Below are 20912 nucleotides of genomic sequence, written 5' to 3'. Positions count from 1 at the left end.
ATGTAGGTGGACTATAGAACATAAGACAATGTGCTTTTTACAGAAGGTTTTTACTGATAGTGATGAAATATACATTATTCACAGCAGTTAAGGCAACATTAAAGGGGTGTTTCATGCAATAAAATCAAAATTGCTGTACACCAATATGACGAGGTACAAAATGGTATCTCAATTTTAAGAAACCTAAACATAAAAAAAACATTTCCTCCCAATCATAGTACAAAACTGAGTACAAGCTTTCAGGACTATAAACAGAGAAAGGTAGAAAAGGGCAAAACTGCTCAACTCAGCAGTCACACTGTGGTAAAAACATTTAGCAGATTTGTATAGTTCAAAAGATGTCATACACACATTTCTAATTTAAAATGGAGCTCTGAGATTTGTCAGTTGCCAAAACAGTCTCTTTAAAGTGCAGATAATTTCAGGCCCGTAGTCAGCCACACCTAAAGGCCCAAGGGATTGACGTGACTAATCAATGAACTAAAAGTAATGACAATTTAAATGTTAAGTCCCCTCTTTAGGTTTCTAAACTGTCAGGTTTGCAGCACACGGCCCAAACCTCCATAAGGAAACGGTAAGCTACAGTCACTTTCTCCTAAGCAAATGTCATATTTCCCTTTTAGTTTACACATCTCTTTTCTATCATTGAAATGTTAGGACTGGGAGAAGGGATACTGGTAGTCAAATGTTATCACCTGAGTAGTTCTATTTAGCTTGGAAAGGAAATTACTTTGAGTATTAAAGTAGGATTACTGTGCAGAATTTAAGAATATATATTAAATATTAGCTACATTATATACATAAATAGTAGTATTGTAATTGTTATTTGAATTCTACATTAGAATCAGGAACTGGAGTGATCTCATTGCTAAGAGATTGTTCACTTTGCCTGAGGAGTGTGGTGGTGACTTAAAATATTCAAATTGCTCTTAGATTCACTATGCAGAAATTGCTCCGCCATTTCCTGGTTGCAAAAATTTGAATAGTTCGTCAGATTTCAGTTTGTCTACTCTATACTTGCTTGTTTTTTCACAATCATTGTACCTTCTAAACCGCTGTGAAATATTTTCCATACCGATTGTATTTTCAGCTGTTTGAAGCTGGTGTACAAAACCGAAAGGTAAAGATATAAGAACTGGATGCATAGAAATAGCGTAGATGGAACAGATCTACCTTTCAATGAGAATAACAGAGCTATACCTCACATTTCTATGTGAATTTGGTCGCCCCATAAAGTAAGAAATATACTACTACAATACTTTCTAAATACAAAACCCACTCGCACGAACCATCACATTGACACTTCACGTCACTACTTCTCATAAAATGTACCATACGTCTAAAGACATTTAGATCACTGGAATAGTACAAACCATATATTCAAAACATTAAAGCTGGAATCATTAGTTGCTACATCCATTTTTGGACTTATAAATTAATGATATACCCATTTGATTCTTGAATATAACTTATAAATGCCTCACAAGCTTAGTTAAACTGTCGTACCCCATTGGAACCCAGAATAAAAACTTGTTTTACTCCCAATGTTTGTAAACAATGTCAATGTAAACAAACACAGTATAGGTTCAAAACATGGTTAAAACTAATTTTTATATCATGGCTGGTCAAACCTTGCATTCATAGCTGTCTATGAATTTGAGAGTGGTTACATTTATTCAGGCCCATCCCTCAGCTTTTTACCAAAACAAAGTCGGGATGGCCTCTGTCATTGTTTCAATTAAGGATTCTAGCTTTAATGAATTGCTGTCTCATAAGTGCTCTGAAAAAACAGTTTAGTTTTGGCAACTGTCAAATCTATCCAGTGAAATATTTGTTTTTACTGCTAAAGCTTATGCTTTGGATACCAAGCTGTATAAAATGCATATCTGTACAATAAAAAACCCAACACCATTGCTCACTCACATACACTTAGTATTCTTATTTTGGAGTGTTCTGCTGTTTTGTGTAGTAGTGGGATATTGGGCGCTCAAGCATCAACTCTTCAGATACTGCTAACAGTCTCTAAATCAGTGAATGTATCAGTTACTTTTAAACGCTAACATTGTAGGTCCTACATGACCACCTAGCATGGTCAGCATCACCCCACGCTTCTAGAGGTTATTTAGAGGTATACAATGTACTAGGGAATGCAAACCCTCTTTTTCATTCTGGCTAACTATGACTCGTGTCACTCACTTTGACACACACGCATGCAGTCAGGCACACACACAATGTTAGAGTAATACCATAGACCGAGAAGCAGGCTACGGAATGAAGCATGACAGTGTAGTAAGCCCAAACCTACCCTGAGTTACATACCCACAACCACTCCTGATTCAACAACCAAAACACAATGTTCCCATAATGTTAAGACAATACTTCAACCCCTACAGAGGTGGTGAGAGATCCATTTAAAGTAAAACATAATACAATATACAGAACTAAACCTAAAATATATTACCTATTAGTGAAATATTTGGGGGATTCTTTTCAATGTATACTCTCAGTCACGTTCATTGTAAATATCTTGAAATAGGGAAGCTGTAGCAGAGAGACCGCTATGCTGGAGTGTCTATTCTCAATACTGAGGGTGATATACCTGGCCTTAGGAATAGAGGGGTGAAATGCATAGTCAAACATACACGGTGCAGCATTCTAGAAGCTGTTGTAGGCAGGGTTCAAGCTACAGGAGTGTCCAAGGCTGCTGGATGCTCTCGTAAGAATTAAAAAACATCAATGCGGACATCCCTGTCAGCTTTGAATGTCAGGGCACCCCACGCATCAATGTGTAACTTCAAACTCTGGTTGTAAGAATCACGAAAGGAAGACTGAGATATAGGCTACAGTCCTTTGGAAAAAGGCATAATGGCAACTTGTGTTGGTTCACTGACAAAGTGGTGTGTCTATGTTGGTGTGTTGGTCTTCTTCTCTCTCACGTGAAGAGAGCCTGCTTGGTTGAAGTCTCATCCACCAGTGCCTGAACTGTCATGCTCACCTTTATCATACCCTTCTCCTCTAGTATGTGATGAGGCAGACACAGCTTATCCTGTGGAGGTTCCACAGAGAAGAAAGAGAAAGGAGACAAACAGAGAGTGGGGGGGGGGGGGGGGGGGGGGGGGGTCGGGAATGAGTGGAACAGAAATAGGGAGACAGACAAAACATAAGTAAATCAAGACCTCTCAATGCAACGATGGTGATGAGGGGACATAGACAGTACAGGTGTGTGTAGGGGTATGTTGAATAACCATTATGAAGAATCTGAACAGCATCATCATTCTTCAGAGAACAGCAACACAAAATAGGTGAGGTGGTAACTGTACATTTATTACCAGTTCCATTCACACCATCAGATATACAAGTCATTATAAAGCCTGACAGCAATGGCTAAGTTAAAACACACATAACTAATAGTATAATGGCATACCAATTGCAGTCGCTGGGTAAAATAAACTTCCATCCAATGTATCTTCATGAGGTTTTAAAGTAAGTAATACAATAGTCGGACCAAAACTTCTACATACTGTAGTCATGTAACTCCCCCAGGGTAAATCAACTATAGCAATATGAAAGTTATGTACAGGTAACTTCCAAAATAAAGGAAACGCCAACATAAAGTGTCTTTATAGGGTGTTGGGCCATCACGAGCCAGAACAACTTCAATGCACCTTGGCATAGATTCTACAACTATCTGGAACTCTATTGGAGGGATGCGTCACCATTCTTCCACAAAAAACTTCATAATTTGGTGTTTTGATGGTGGTGGAAAACGCTGTCTCAGGCGCCGCTCCAGAATCTCCCATAAGTGTTAAATTGGATTGAGATCTGGGGAGTGAGATGGCCATGGCATATGGTTTACATCGTTTTCATGCTCATCAAACCACTCAGTGATCACTCGTGCCCTGTCATCCAATGGAGACATCGCCATAGTAGCCAAAATAATGGCCTGCCTTTTTATACATGACCCTATGGGATGTTAATTGCTTAATTAACTCAGGAACCACACCTGTGTGGAAGCATCTGCGTTCAATATATTTTGTATCCATCATTTACTCAAGCGTTTCCATTATTTTGGCAGTTACCTGTAGATGGTCGGGTGGTAAAGATGTGCAGTAGTGACGTGGTTATTGAACTTTATTTAGTGACAGTGTTCTGTAGTGACATTTTACAGTCTAGTCATAAGTGGTGTGTTTATTAGGTCCAAACCTATAAACTGTTTGTTGTGTCTTTGTGTCATAGTTGGCATCACTATTGAGCTTTACTATTTCCTTTGAGCAGACAGTATTTTACCTGTATTTGATGTGTCTCGAAGAGAGAGACCAATGCGACAAAAAAGCGCCAAGATCCAGCTTGATAGAGGAACCCTATTAATGCTCTGTGCTTACCTGGACCCAAACTAGACAGGCTGTATGGAACCAAGAGACAGGTCTGTGACCCCAGAGGGCATTAATAAAGCCAAGAGTCCAACATGATAGGCTTGATTTGACACATTGGTCAAAGAGTTGTAGAGAGTCTTCTGGTAAACCCCTTGTGTACAAGATCCAGGATTCTTTCAACAGTTGGAATGTGCAGTATTGATGGGGACAGTATGTGTGTGAGGTTGTGAGTTGGTATTTATTGGAGTTTATTGGTGCGCATCTGCAATATGTGAATGAATAAAAGTGTGTATGAGAGACACACTATGTGTGTGAGTCAGCAGTTTTTTCTGGACAGAAACGAGGTTGAAGAAAAAGAGGAGGAGGATTGCGGACGGAGATGTGTTGGCACATGCGGGAGGGGGGGCTTTGACAGGAGATTGACAGGTGGCATTACGTCAGCTCGCTCCAGCTATAGGCCACAAACAGCAGGAGGAGACAGAAGACATGTACTAGGCTCGAGCCAATCAGGTCCCAGGGCTGCCAGGCGGGAGACGGAGCCAAGGCGACCTGTGTAGACACCTCTGGGGCAGGGCTTGGGTTTGGACTCGGGTCCTCCCCCTGTCTGTCTGAGTTCCTCCCCTCTGTGGGGGTCTCCATGGCGACCAGGGCGCACACGGTGACACGGATCGGCCGCAGGTGACACTGGATGATGTCATATGCTGAGCAGAGGGACGACTGAGGCCCCAAAGAGGAGCGGAGGAGGTAACATACATGTAAATGAAGGTGAAGGGAGAAGGATTGGAAAAAAGGAAAAGAAGTTGAAGGGATGAATGGAGAATGGGGGGAAGAGAATGATACAGATAGAAAGGAAGGGGCTCACATTGGAACATCAAAGAATTTTGTGGATGAAGAAGAGAAATACAGCCAGATAGAAGTGGATGAGAATAATGAGGGGAAGAACAACACATAGGAGAAAAAATACCAGAACAAAGAAGAGGAAGAAAATGGGAAGGGAGTGCCAGGAAAAGAGAAATAAGGGGAGGGGATTCAGGGGAGAAGAAGAGAAGGAAGATAGAGGGTGGTCCGACAGGAAAACAGAACAGAGAAACAAAGCAGGATGTTAACCAGTGGGAACCGAGGTCAGGGGTCAAGGTGTGTGTTTTTTGTGCAGGGCTGCGCAGGCGTGGGTTACCAGGGCAATGTGCAGGGCTGCTTTTTGAGAGAGAGTATGTGACTTACTAATTTTATCAAACTGAGACTGAACTCTGTCTCTCTTACAGAAAGCAGACCATGCTGTGGTGTGGAGCGTTAGGAGCAATGAGGGTGCGGTCGGTGTTTGCCAGCTACACCTTCACTTGCGTTTGCTAGCATTTGCTTTCAATCCAGCATAAAGCACCTGTTTCAGTGAGGCAGCGACATTTCAGCCAGCAAGCAGTAGGATTACAAGTTGGCTAGGGCCAGGTTACACAAGCAAAACCAGACTAGCAACAGCAAGCAAGCAGGAGGTCTAAGGAAGCAGCCAAGAGGTCTCAGACAGTCTCACTGTTGGTAATGGTGATACTTTGCATTCTAATGTACAGTCCCATCAGGCTACTCAAACACAGTGACTGAAAGGCAACTTTTGTAGTGTGAGGTTTCGACCAGGCTCATTGAGTGAAGAGAGAATCCTTTAAACACAATCACAGCTGTGCTTAGTATACTAGGGTATGACCAAATAATGAGTCCCAATGCTACTGTATGTGTAGTCACTGGGTGACAGAAATAATGGTCATAATTACTGAATATATTTACTAAAAGGAGCAATCAAATAGCAACGAGGAGCCAGGGTCACTGGGCCAATTTGATACTCACACACAAGCACACTTATTAAAGAGCGATTGCCCCTAAAAAGAAACTTATCGTTTTGAAAATGGCCTATATATTATAGTGTCAAAATTGACTACAAAGTGTAAAAAGGATAATGTTGGTCATAAAAATGATAGGAAACAATCGTATGTCACGGAATGAAGGGTACTGTAACAGTTGTCCGTGGGTTGGGTTTATTTTAATCCTACCCACATTCCCACAGCACCCAAGTAATCATCAATTCGGAGCGCAGCTGCACAAGACCGATCTTAATGCCCTGATGGTCAATTTGGTTTGACATTCAATATCCCTATGGGGCTACTTAGGGACCATCAGTAAATTACACAATGTACTTGGGACAATATTTTAAAAGTTAGCTCCATTTCAATGACTTAAACCTCAAACCAACTATAAATTGTAAAAAGTGGTATATAAATATTGAAAGCATTCGATGAGACAACTAAAAGATGTCCAACATGAAAATATTGCCCCATTTGCATTGTGTAATTATTGATGGTCCCTAACTATCCCTAGAGATAGGCTATCCAAAGTCAAACCAACTTTGCCACGGTTGCACACCAGCTGGCTGAAGCTAATTGGCAGAATAATTTGGCTAACTCTTCACACCTGTGAACACTCATTAAGAAATGCTAGCGACCATGACTGAATTCAAACGTGAATTGGTTTTGGGGTGTGGTTTGATTCAGAATCATTCAGAATCAAACCACACCCCAAAACCAATTCACGTTTGAATTCAGTCATGGCCGCTAGCATTTCTTAATGATCCAAATCAGGAAGTGCAGTCGCCAAGTCCTATGTTACCAACCCATACACACACAAAATGTTTTAGTCAAGTAAATGACATGAGAGCACACCAGCTCCTGTTAAACTCATTTTTGTCTTTGGCACACGCTGGGGTCAGAAACAGGCAAGAGCCGGGTCAAAGTTTAAAAGTGTACCACTGGTCATTTGGTACAGCATAGAGGAAGGCCAAAGCCATGATGATGACAGTATAGTCCAGTGTAATGATGATGATGATGATGCAGCTCTAATGCTTGTGTCATAACTTTCTATCTCTCTTTCAGAGGAGGTAGTGGGAGGTGGGAAGGTGATAGGCTAGATGTGCCAGTTCTGGGATCAAACTCTGTGCTCTGACTGGGAAGATTGTTTTAAGGTGATGATTATAAAAGGGGTTTGGTCCCAATGTCAAATACATATTCCTAAAACTAACTGTATTACTGTATAAACTAAAGAAGTTGTAGACTTGTCAAATGGTCTAGTTTCATCCCAGCACTAGCCCTTTCTGACGCTCCATTCTAGTGTGCATAGTATCTGTGTCCTCTACAGGCTGTTTGCTTCACTGATCCCTAATCAGCCCACCCACAACTAGATTCCAACCCCAATGATGCACCGTAGCATTTATTCAAACTTAACAGATCAAGGATCAGTTTGCTTCAGTCAAATCCCAACTCTAAGAGGTGAATCTGAAATAGAGTGGCTGATTCAGGATCAATGAGGTGCCACTATCTAACAGACAGGAGTGCCTTACCTCGGGAACGCCCATCTTCCTACAGGCATCCAGGAAGTTTTCCACGTTCCTCCGACACTTGGCCATGCTGAGTTTGGGCTATGGGGTCACACATAGAACACATAGCTCAACACAGACTATAACTGTCTATAACACAAATAATCACCCATTCCTACTCATCCCTCGTCAACCCCTCATTGACCCCCAGACGTACCACAGCGGACGAGGGCACATGGATGCTGGCCACGGAGCGTGGGCGAATGTGATTGGCCAGATGGCAGAGCACCACCCCGTCCATGAGGGAGGAGCCGAGGTCTTCAGGAAGAGCCACCTTCAGTCTGCTCTCTATACTCTGAGGGGAGACAGGAGGGGTAAGAGGGGTCAAAACATACACCTTAACACATGCACAAACCGAGGACATAATGCTCCTGGATGGGGAGTTGACTTCTAGACGAGAGTGAGGGAGAGAAAGAAATTGACAGAGAAGCGCTCACCTCTCTGAGTTGTTCCATCAACTCCAGCTCTTCTCTCAGCTGTTCCATCTTCCTCCTCATGGTGAACTGAGGATCCACAGACTCCAGACTCTTATGGGTCCTCAGGAACACTACCCCCAACAGGCCGGAGGAGAGAACAACAGGTCAGCCATTAGACAGGGTGCTCAGCAACTAACACTTACACATACTGTACTGTACACATACATTCAGACCCATTCACACACACATGCCAGCATGCATTTCACACCCATAAAAGCACACATACTGTAGCCTAAATACACTATACTGTATATACAAAAGTATGTGGACACCCCTTCAAATGAGTGGATTCGGCTATTTCAGCCAAACCCGTTGTTGACAGGTGTATAAAATCAAGCACACAGCCATGCAATCTCCATAGACAAACATTGGCAGTAGAATGGCCTTACTGAAGCAACAACGGCTCAGCTGCGAAGTGGTTGGCCACACAAGCTCACAGAAGGGGACCGCCGAGTGCTGAAGCACGTACAAATTGTCTGTCCTCAGCTGCAACACTCACTACCGAGTACCAAACTGCATCTGGAAGCAACGTCAGCACCAGAACTGTTCGTCGGGAGCTTCATGAAATGGGTTTCCATGGCCAAGCAGCAGCACACAAGCCTAAGATCACCATGCGCAATGCCAAGCATCGGCTGGAGTGGTGTAAAGTTCGCCATCATTGGACTCGCGTTCCTGGAGTGATCAAATCACGCTTCGCCATCTGGCAGTCTGACGGACCAATCTGGGTTTGGCGGATGCCCGGAGAACGCTACCTGCCCGAATACATAGTGCCAACTGTAAAGTTTGGTGGAGGAGGAATAATGGTCTGGGGCTGTTTTTCATGGTTCGGGCTAGGTCCCTTAGTTCCAGTGAAGGGAAATCTTAAAGCTACAGCATAAAATGACATCCTAGACGATTATGTGCTTCCAACTTGTGGCAACAGTTTGGGGAAGGCCCTTTCCTGTTTCAGCAGGACAATGTTCCTGTGCACAAAGCGAGGTCCATAAAGAAATGGTTTGTTGAGATCGGTGTGGAAAAACTTGACTGGCCTGCACCTCAACCCCATTGAACACCTTTGGGATGAATTGGAAAGCTGACTGCAAGCCATGCTTAATCACCCAACATCAGTGACTGACCTCACTAATGCTCTTGGGGCTGAATGGAAGCAAGTCCCCGCAGCAATGCTCCAGAATCTAGTGGAAAGCCTTCCCAGAAGAGTGGAGGCTGTTATAGCGGCAAAGTGGGAACCAACTCCATATTAATGCACATGATTTTGGAATGAGACGAGCAGGTGTCCACATACTTTTGGTCATGTAGTGTAAATGCATACTGCAATATTCACTGACACCAAAATCACACTTTCTCTTACAAACGGATATGTAGCTACTGTTACTGCATGCTTGCATAACCCCTTATTCATATCCAGATGCACTCTACAGTGCTGGGCTCTGGGCTGCCTTCATTGTCATGAAAGCAGTCATCTGCAGGAAGATTGAATGTGGAAAATTCATTCAATAAAGACGTCCCACTTAGTCAATCCTGCATACCAACAGATAGCATGACCCCTCCAGGACCCACAGCAACTGACAGGAGATTTGAAGAGGCTTGACAATTAAGCATATTTATTTGTTTTGTGTTATTGTACTCAGAAGTCTTCTCTGATTGTAATATATTCATCAAACCACTTTTTTAACTGGTAAGCATACATATAACAAAGAAAACGCATTAGAGGAAATTAAGCATTTTTTTAAAGTGTCGGAGGAGGAAATGTATTCAGAGGAGTGTGTGTGTGTGTGTAAGAGAGAAACAGGCTTGGCCTCTGATCACATGTTACAGCCATCGTTCTACAACATAGGAGTGAATCATTTACTAAGTCTGTGGCCTATATTCTAGTCATAAATCTCCCTTGTAGCTCTGCCTTGTGGTACAAAGTCACACCACATGGGGGAGCCCAAGAGTCACTGGACACTTCAACCCACGCTTGGGGAAAAGGAAAGGAGAATGCATTTCTACAGTATTCACACTAGACTTTAATAACGTTGGCCCTATCTGACCGTCTCTTACAGGGGCAATGGCTCCTGGAGGGGCTATCCCAGTAGGAAGTTAGAGATAAACACACACACAGGCCTCCTCCAGAAGCATGACTGGCTGATATAGAGTAGAGAGGGGCGATCACTCCTTCATCGCCATAGAGAGAACAGGATGTTGACTATTATAGAGGGTGTGAATGTGGTTAGGGAGGGGAACATTCAATAACAGAATGAGACGTGACCATGTAGAGAGGAAGCACAGATATGTCAATTATTGTAAACACACAGAGGTCTCATACTAGGGCAGCACAACATTGGCCAGACGAGGGGGTTCGTAGATACAGCCAGTCACAATATAGCATGCGGGAATGATTTAACTCAACCCTCCTTCACTGTGGCTGGGCTGCTCCTGACCCTGACAATAACAATAACGGTTTATGACATCAGGGACTCGTCTTAAAGCTGGTCACTCATCTTAAATATGGTCACGTGGTGATAAAACACCGGAGTTAATTAATTAGGATATGATAAGCTCCTCCCCCTTTCTCCCCGTCTTTCCATCCCTCCTCTCTCTGATAATGTTTGGTCCTTAGAGGCCCATACTGACAGGCTGTCAGTCACTTTTACACAGATGGAGAAACAGAGACTGCCTGGCATTCATTGACTACCCCATCAACAACTCACGCACCACACACACCAGGATTGTGCTCAATTCTGAATCTGGGAATTGACTCCCATTCAACTGATGAGTTGAAAATCGAATTGAATCAATGCGAAATTGAGTAACAGGAAGTAGAATGTAATTCAGTGCAATTCAATATAATGACATGTTTGATGTTTTATGTAAAAGATGTACAAAACATTAAGAACACCTGCTCTGTCCATGACAAACTGACCAGGTGAATCCAGGTGAAAGCTACGACACATTATTGATGTCACTTGTTAAATCCCCTTCAATCACTGTAGATGAAGGGGATGAGACAGGTTAAAGAAGGACTTTTAAGCCTTCAGACAACTGAGACGCTGGTTTGTCAAGAACCGAAACACTGCTGGGTTTTTCATGCTCAACAGTTTCCCATGTGTATGATGAATGGTCCACAACCCAAAGGACATCCAGCCAACTTGACATAACTGTGTGGAGCATTGAAGTCAACATAGGCCAGCATCCCTGAGGAACGGTTTTGACACCTTGTAGAGTCCATGCCCTGACAAATTGAGGCTGTTCTGAGGGCAAAAGGGGGTGCTCAGTGTATATTTCTTTAACTAGGCAAGTCATTTAAGAACAAATTGATATTTACAATGACGGCCTACTCCGGCCAAACCTTAACGATGCTGGGCCAATTGTGCGGCGCCCTATGGGACTCCCAATCACGGCCGGTTGTGATACAGCCTGGAATCGAACCAGGGTCTGTAGTGGCGCATCTAGCACTGAGATGCAGTGCCTTAGACAGCTGCGCCACTCGGGTGTACATAGACTACACCTAATATAGAATAGAAGAGGTAGTAGAATTTCACTGACTACAATAACATTTCCTTTAATTCAAATTTGCAATTCTGTATCCTGTTTACTACCTCAGTTCAAATTCAAGAATTGAATATACCTAGGTGTCTGGCTAGACTGCAAACTCTCCTTCCAGACTCATATTAAACATCTCCAATCCAAAATTAAATCTAGAATCGGCTTCCTATTTCGCAACAAAGCCTCTTTCACTCACGCCTCCAAACATACCCTCGTAAAACTGACTATCCTACCGATACTCAACTTCGGCGATGTCATTTACAAAATAGCTTCCAATACTCTACTCAGCAAACTGAATTCAGTCTATCACAGTGCCATCCGTTTTGTCACCAAAGCCCCTTATACCACCCACCCCTGCGACCTGTATGCTCTAGTCAGCTGGCCCTCGCTACATATTCGTCGCCAGACCCACTGGCTCCAGGTCATCTATAAGTCTTTGCTAGGTAAAGCTCCGCCTTATCTCAGCTCACTGGTCACGATAACAACACCCACTCGTAGCACGCGCTCCAGCAGGTATATCTCACTGGTCATCCCCAAAGCCAACACTTGCTTTGGCTGCCTTTCCTTCCGGTTCTCTGATGCCAATGACTGGAACGAATTGCAAAAATAGCTGAAGCTGGAGACATATTTCCCTCACTAACTTTAAACATCAGCTATCTGAGCAGCTAACCGATCGCTGCAGCTGTACATAGCCCATCTGTAAATAGCCCACCCAATCTACCTACCTCATCCCCATATTGTTTTTATTTACGTTTCTGCTCTTTTGCACACCAGTATTTCTACTTGCACATCACCAACTGCTCATCTGTCACTCCAGTGTTAATTTGCTAAATTGTAATTATTCGCTACTATGGCCTATTTATTGCCTTACCTCCTCACGCCATTTGCACACACTGTTTGTATACTTTCCCCCCCCTATTGTGTTATTGACTGTACGCTTGTTTATTCCATGTGTAACTGTGTTGTTGTTAGTGTCGCACTGCTTTGCTTTATCTTGGCCAGGTCGCAGTTGTAAATGAGAACTTGTTCTAAACTAGCTTACCTGGTTAAATTAAGGTTAAATAAATAAATAAAATAATAATGTATGAGGCATACTCAATTAAATTCTGAATTGAGAACAATCCTGACACACATGCGAGCGCCCATGATGCGGACCCCTCAGGGGTGCATGCTCAGTACCCATCTGTACTCCCTGTTCACCCACGACTCCAACACCATCATTAAGTTTGCTGACAACACAACAGTGATAGGCCTGATCACCATCCATGATGAGACAGCCTATAGGGAGGAGGTCAGAGATCTGGCAGTGTGGTGCCGAGACAACAACCTCTCCCTCAACATGAGCAAGACAAAAAGAGCTGATCTTGGACTACAGGAATAAGAGGACCAAGCACGCCCCCATTCTCATCGATGGGGCTGCAGTGGAGCAGGTTGAGAGCTTCAAGTTCCTTGGTGTCCACATCACCAACAAACTAACATGGTCCAAGCACACCAAGACAGTAGTGAAGAGGGCACGACAAAACCTATTCCACCTCAGGAGACTGAAAAGATTTGGCATGGGTCCTCAAATCCTCAAAAGGTTCTACAGCTGCTCCATCGAGAGCATCCTTACTGGTTGCATCACTGCCTGGTATGGCAAATGCTCGGCCTCCGACTGCAAGGCAGAGGGTAGTGCGAATGGCCCAGTACATCACTGGGGCCAAGCTTCCAGCCATCTAGGAAATCTATACCAGGCAATGTCAGAGGAAGGTCCTAAAAATTGTCAAAGACTCCAGCCACCCTAGTCATAGACTGTTCTCTCTGCTACCGCACGGCAAGCGGTACCGGAGCGCCAAGTCTAGATCCAAGAGGCTTCTAAACAGCTTCTACCTTCAAGTCATAAGACTCCTGAACAACTAGTCAAATGGCTACCCAGACTATCTGCAGTGCCCCCCCCCCTCCCCCCCCCCTCTTTATACCACTGCTACTCTCTATTGTCATCTATGCATAGTCACTTTAATAACTCTACCTACATGTACATACTACCTCAAATAACCGGTGCCCCCGCACATTGACTCTGTATCGGTACCCCCCTGTATAGAGTCTCGCTATTGTTATTTCACTGCTGCTATTTAATTACTTGTTACTTTTATCTCTTATTCTTATCTGTATTTTTTGAAACTGCACTGTTGGTTGGGGCTCGTAAGTAAGCATTTCACGGTAAGGTCTACTACACCTGTTGTATTCGGCGCATGTGACTAATAACATTTTATTTGATGCATGCTGACACAGTCGCCAGTTGTACGGTGTTTCCTCTGACACAATGGTGCGGCTGGCTTCCGGGTTAAGCGAGCAATCTGTCAAGAAGCAGTGCGGCTTGGCAGGGTCGTGTTTCAGAGGATGCATGGCTCTCGACCTTTGCCTCTCCCGAGTCCGTACGGGAGTTGCAGCGATGGGACAAGAATGTAACTACTAATTGGATATCACGAAAATTGGGGAGAAAAAGGGTATAAAAATGAATAAATAAAAAATGGTCCAAACACACAAAGACAGGCATGAAGAGGGCACGGCAACACCTTTTCCCCATCAGGAGACTGAAAAGATTTGATATGGGTCCCCAGATTCTCAAAAAGTTATACAGCTGCACCGTCAAGAGCATCCTGACCGGTTGCATCACCGGCTGGTATGGCAACTGCTCGGCATCCGACCGTAAGGCGCTACAGAGGGTAGTGCGTACGGCCCAGTACATCACAGGGGCCAAGCTACCTGCCATCTAGGAACTATAACTAGGCGGTGTCAGAGGAAGGCCCAAAAAATGGTCAAAGAATCCAGTCACCCAAGTCATAGACTGTTCTCTCTGCTACCGCACGGCAAGCGGTATCGGAGCGCCAAGTCTAGGTCCAAAAGGCTTCTACCCTCAAGTCCTAAGACTGCTGAACAATTAATCAAATGGCCACCCGGACTATTTACATTGACCCCCTTTGTGTTTACACTGCTGCTACTCGCTGTTTATTATCTATGCCTAGTCACTTTACCCCTACCTACATGTACAAATTACCTCGACTAACCTGTACCCCAGCACAATGACTCGGTACCCCCTGTATATAGCCTTGTTATTGTTATTTTATTGTGCTACTTTTATTTTATTTTTAATGTTATTTCGAAAATATTTTCTTAACTCTATTTCTTGAACTACTTGTTGGTTAAGGGCTCGTAAGTAAGCATTTCACGGTCTGTTGTATTCGGCGCATGTGACAAATAGTTTGATTTTATAGTTGTGCATTTTGTTGTAATCGGAGGCTAATCCTGAGTGGTGTGGGGTCTCCTGGGCATCCTAAAGGGAGTGAATGAACAGCAGAGAGAGAAAGAGGGAGAGATTGGGAAAGCGTAGAAAAGGAGCCACTGCCTCCTCTTAGCTCATTTCAGAACTTAACACTCTGGGCTCACACACAGGCACAGCACAGACTCTCAGAACATTCTGGAAGGACACAGCACAGACTCTCAGAATATTCTGGATGGACACAGCACAGACTCTCAGAACATTCTGGAAGGACACAGCACAGACTCTCAGAACATTCTGGAAGGGCACAGCATGAATGTATCCTACAGGGTGACATCTCCCTCTTTCTCTCTCCTTCCCTCTCATGCTCAGGCAAGCAGACCATCTGGACAGTTTTAGCACCAAACAACGCTTCCGGATATTTCTTCACCAAACAAATTGGTCCCGAAGCGATGACACAGCAAGACCCTGTCATTGGTCCAGACAGTGTAGTCATGGAGAGGACAGTCATAAAGTTAAAACCGTATTCAGTCTCTGTAGCTGGTCCTTCATAAAAAATAATGATAATGGACTGCAGTTATAAAGCGCTTTTTGACATCGTCTCAAAGAAGTTAAAGTCAGTGAGCCAGCCAGCCTCAGCATGTATTTCTCTCAGTAAACTGGCACAGTTCAGCCCTGCTCAGTCCAGTCTAAATAACTTGTGGTGCCATGGATGGTGGATGGATACTAAATCAAAACAGGCAGAAGCTGTGACCCGGTCACCATTTACTGCATACTGTGTACACCATTCATACCCAGGCAGACTGGGCAGTCTAGGAGTCTGAATTCACCTCACACCCCTATTGTTATCACATTCCAGTTCCCTCTCCTTTCCCTGCGTCTGCTGTCCGCTCTGTCTACATTTTGTTTTCATCCTCTCTGTTTCTCTCCCTCTGTGTCTACATTTCTCTCTATGTCCCTCCTCTTTTATTTATTTCTCTCTCTCTCTCTAGGAGATTTAGGATGTAGCCTTTCAGTTGAACAGGGTCAACATTAAGCCATAAAGTGTTCTGACAAATGAAATACATTCTGGAGACTGAGAACATTCCTCATCCTGCTGACAGGACTGCATTGGCTCAGAGAGGGAGAGGGAGAGAGAGAATAGAGAGGAAAATGTAATCCAAGGTGAACTTCCTTGTGCAAACAAATGTGTTTCAGTAAACAAAGGCAATAGTCAGAAAACAGGAAGTTAGAACATTGGTCCTACCCCTCTCTGGCTCCGGTATAAAAACAACTCACTCCATTACTGTTAGAGAAAGGAATATGAAAAAGAGAGATTTGTGTAATAGATGTCCTGTCAGGTCTTGACTGTGTCTTGGCAGTGCAACAAAGCTCTGGGGCATGCTTGTTGACATTTCCCCTGTCTTCTCTTCCAGAAGGCTAGACTGGCATGTTGGACCCTGGCCTGCCCTGTACCAAGCCAGGCTGGGCACTGCCAAGGAAGACCCCTGGCCACAAAGCCCAACTGGAGAAGGAGGAGGCAAGGGTCAGGGGGAGAGGGTAAAGGGGTGAGGGTAAAAGAGAGGGTAAAAGGGGTCAGATGGAGGGTTGAGTGCAGGGCAGCATTCCTCCACCAAGCTCTCAGGGGCAAAGCTAACCCTCCCAAGGTCCATTTAGCTTCAGTGGAGTAGAGATGCTTTCTCTCCATCCCCCTCTCTCCAGTGAAACTATTCTCCCTCCCAGCCTTCCAGAGCAATAGATAGCATCTCCTCTAAAATAGGTTACTGTGTATGTAATGGCAGGGCGTTTATTTGTTCCAGTGTTATACACATTGATAGAGCCTCTGAGGGCACACACTGATTGGTGATGGGGTCAGAGAAAGAGCAAGAGAGACAAGAGAGAGAAAGATAGAGGATTACATCTCTATGTGTGTCTTGCTTTCAACAACAAACCCAGTTTAACACTGTCTAATGGCCACCCAGTGGTGTTCTACCCCAAAAGGAAATCCTGTATCACAGAGGAAGATTCCAATCCTGGTTCCTTTCTAGTCAGTCAATGCTGTTACTGTGTGACATCACCCACTCAGAGGATAGTAAAATCTCTTGGCAGCTGGTGTTGTTTATGAAGTCAAAGGTCAATAACAGCTACTACACCACACGGTCATCAGTATCAGTACAGTCATTCTGCGTCGTAGTTCTGCCCTCAGACATCCACACACAAACAGGCTAACCGTGTTACCAACAACTACTGCTGGTGGTGTGACCCTAGACACACTTTGATTTGGAATGGTGCCCTTAGCTCGGGTTCTGGGACCTGATTGGCTGTTAATGAGGTCAGACACTCGTGATCTAAACTCCTATTGGTTACTGGTGATGTCACCTCCCTGAGGCCTGACCTGTTTATTGGTGCGTGGCTATGATTGGCTCTTTATTGAAAACAAATATGCAGCTATCAACACTGTTCTCACTACTAGGATATTCCATATGACAGATTGTCCAACATTCCTTTTCAACATTACTGCTCCTTTGAACATTTTTATTTTCTTTCTTCGGGTCATTCTTTCTTCATGTCTATGTTATTATAATACCGATTGGTCTTTTACCCTGCTATTGTCGGTTTACTCTTACACATGCATTGTAAAACCCTTTGAAAATGGTAGTAAATGAAAAGTGATGTATAAATAAAATTGTTATCATTAGCAACGGGAGAGTAATAAAATGCTCATGTTGACTTTGACTCCATGCTGATGTCATAAAAACGCACCCTTAACACATGTGAAACAATCCTGTAACATGAGTCGCCCTGGGGGGGAAATGGCTGCTGGCAGCTTCCGTTTTCCTCCTGATGGAAGAGGGATATCCCCAGTGAGACCATTATCTAACAGTTCAAATATAAAAACATAAATACCCTGTGCTATAGAAGGGAAGCCGGAGTAGAGCAACAGATGATAGACCAGTATGAAGCTGTATGTCAAATCAAATCGTATTTGTCACATGCTTCGTAAACAACAGGTGTAGACTAACAGTGAAATGCTTACTTATGGGCCCTTCCCAACAATGCAGAGAGAAAAAACATATAAATACACGAGGAATAACTACACAATGAGTAGTGATAACTTGGCTATATACTGTACATGGGGCACCAGTACCGAGTCGATGTGCAGGGGTACGAGGGAATTGAGGTAGATATGTACATATACAGTGGGGAGAACAAGTATTTGATACACTGCCGATTTTGCAGGTTTTCCTACTTACAAAGCATGTAGAGGTCTGTCATTTTTATCATAGGTACACTTCAACTGTGAGAGACGGAATCTAAAACAAAAATCCAGAAAATCACATTGTATGATTTTTAAGTAATTAATTTGCATTTTATTGCATGACATAAGTATTTGATCACCTACCAACCAGTAAGAATTCCAGCTCTCACAGACCTGTTAGTTTTTCTTTAAGAAGCCCTCCTGTTCTCCACTCATTACCTGTATTAACTGCACCTGTTTGAACTCGTTACCTGTATAAAAGACACATGTCCACACACTCAATCAAACAGACTCCAACCTCTCCACAATGGCCAAGACCAGAGAGCTGTGTAAGGACATCAGGGATAAAATTGTAGGCCTGCACAAGGCTGGGATGGGCTACAGGACATCAGGGATCTAAATCTACTCTCTTCCTCCCCTTCTCTCCAGCTAGTCTACCAGATATAAGAGGACGATGCTCTTCTTTTGAGCCTAAAATTAAGAAAATCAGCCCATAATTGTAGGAGTGTGCCCTCACCCTCCACATGAGTGGCAGAGTTCCCCCCCCCCCCCCCCCCCCCCCCCCCACACTAGGGTTGGGTGGTATCTAGATTTTCATACTGTCATACCGTTTCTGTATCATACCGGGGTATACAGTATTGCCGGAAGTGCACACAAGGGGCGCAATGACAAAAACAAATGTGGATGCACAAAACAACTTAGGCAACAGGGATCTTGATCCAGGAGGGGATTGAATGTCTCTGCTGTAACCAAGAAGCTTGGTTGATCAGATGGTCATGACATCTAGCCACTTAGATAGCAAGTTAGCAAACCAAATGCATAACTGGATATCATTTGTGTTAGATTTGTTATATTTATAAATAACTTATAGTAGTTATAAGCAGTGGTGTAGGACGCACCCCCGCGAGCTGCTGCTGTTTTAACGCTATTCAAAATCATATCGTTGGTATTTCACTATACCCCGGTATACGGTACAAATGGTATTTTGCCGAAGCCTAACATGCTGACCACACCAGTCGTATCGCGTGTGTGAGCATTGCAAAATAAATTTACAAATACATGTTATTCTATCATTGTACCCACACTGCTCGCTCGCGCCAACGAGCGTCTGCATTGCCAGGCGCTAAAATAGAAGTTGATTCTATTTGTGTCGCAGAACACGTTGCAAGTCCTGCCTCTCCCATCTCCTCATTGGTTTTTAGAAGCATATACCCACCTGCCATCTTCTCATTGGTTTTTAGGAACATATACCCACGTGGGTGATTGAAAGATGAACTGAGGTCGGCTGAGGTAATGCACCGTATTATGAAAGTTAGTTGCCAATCGCCATATAAAGTACAAAGAAGAAAAAGAAGCCTGGAAGGAGGTGCGATGACTAGAAATGATTTGGTTGACCGTTTTATGCGTGGATTAATTTTCAGAGTAGAGGACTTTGTGATTTCAGGTAAAATAACAACTCAATGTTTATATCCCAGGACAAATTAGCTAGCAACTGCTTTTCGACCTGTCCCCAAATTAATATAATTGCTTCAGTTTGTTTTGATATTTCAACCTGCATGTCATAATCGCGTTTGGTGTCGGGGGACAAAATCAATTTGCGCACGATCGCACGCATCCGGTTTGGGCATGGTGTAAAACACAGTCAGGGAGCGGAGTCATCGAAACAACCCAAACATGTGGTCCAAGGCACAGATGTGACCGCAAAAGTACACTGCACACTTTCATCACACACACCCCCATGGCTTGGAACGAGGTATAGACAGATTAGAGAAGAAAGATCACAGCGAGTGCGTGATAGATAGAAAGAGAGAGAGGAAAAACAGGTGGAAAAATAAAAAAAGGAAACAGTGAGAGAAAGAGGGAGAGAAATTTGAGTCACACAAATGTACATTATTTGCAAACATCTGAGACTCTGTCGAGTTGTTTTGTTTTCGAGGCCTCCGATTGGCCGAATAGTCGAAAGGAATGACCTACCACTGCTGTGCATGACTCCATCGCCTGGTCTAGGGGGAGTGTCTTTATCGACGGACAGGGCCTGTGTGAGGAGGGGGCGGAGACAGGGCTGGGGCAAGCAGGGCAGTGAGGCAGGGGCTAGAGGTAGAGGGGGAGGGGTGTGGTGCAGGGGGGAGGGGCCAAGTAGAACAAGACAGGTCCATTCCAAGACCACACCCCAAAAACACGAGACACCAGAAAAAGTTCCCAAAAAATTGGTTTGAATTTTAAAAGAGAAGGGAAAGAAACAGGCAGCGGCAGTTGATAATCGCATGCAAAGGCAGATTGGGTTAGATAAAGGGATGTGATTGGAGTGAGAATTGGTGTGAGAGGTCATGCAGCAGTTAGTAGAAAGATAGAAAGGGAGTGAAGGTGAGGGGGAGGAAAGGAAGAAACAAATGAAATGAAAGAAGAAAAAAAAACACAAAACAAAGATAAAAAATAAATCAATATTAGTGCCGTTTCACAATACAGATTTCATGACATGCTGTTAATGTTAGCAGGTAAAGCTACATTTCACACACTACAGTAGTAACGTAATGTACGTAGTAACTAGCTGGATGGATGCTAACTCTATTTCTACAAGCAGTGAACATCAGAAGCTAGAGTCATTTCAGTGAACCTGCACCCAAAG

At 43.8% G+C, this 20912-nt stretch overlaps 1 protein-coding gene across 1 annotated transcript in view; it reads right to left on the bottom strand.

The window, feature by feature from the left end:
• Nucleotides 1-3303: 3303 nt before the first annotated feature.
• The window catches only part of LOC129816522 (leucine-rich repeat and calponin homology domain-containing protein 1-like), an 89540-nt gene continuing 71931 nt past the window's right edge, over nucleotides 3304-20912 (bottom strand). The window contains exons 16-20 of the mRNA XM_055871091.1: nucleotides 20261-20377; nucleotides 8223-8332; nucleotides 7943-8080; nucleotides 7750-7827; nucleotides 3304-5090 (exon numbers count right to left, since the gene is read on the bottom strand). Coding sequence (XP_055727066.1) covers nucleotides 4806-5090; nucleotides 7750-7827; nucleotides 7943-8080; nucleotides 8223-8332; nucleotides 20261-20377 — 728 coding nt within the window. The 3' untranslated portion in view covers nucleotides 3304-4805. The remainder of the gene's footprint in view (nucleotides 5091-7749; nucleotides 7828-7942; nucleotides 8081-8222; nucleotides 8333-20260; nucleotides 20378-20912) is intronic.

The sequence above is a fragment of the Salvelinus fontinalis genome, chromosome 19 (genome assembly GCF_029448725.1).
Source record: "Salvelinus fontinalis isolate EN_2023a chromosome 19, ASM2944872v1, whole genome shotgun sequence".
NCBI classification, from domain to species: Eukaryota; Metazoa; Chordata; class Actinopteri; order Salmoniformes; family Salmonidae; genus Salvelinus; species Salvelinus fontinalis.
The sequence above is the reverse complement of the archived record's forward strand: the minus strand, read 5'-3'. Positions and strand labels throughout refer to the sequence as shown.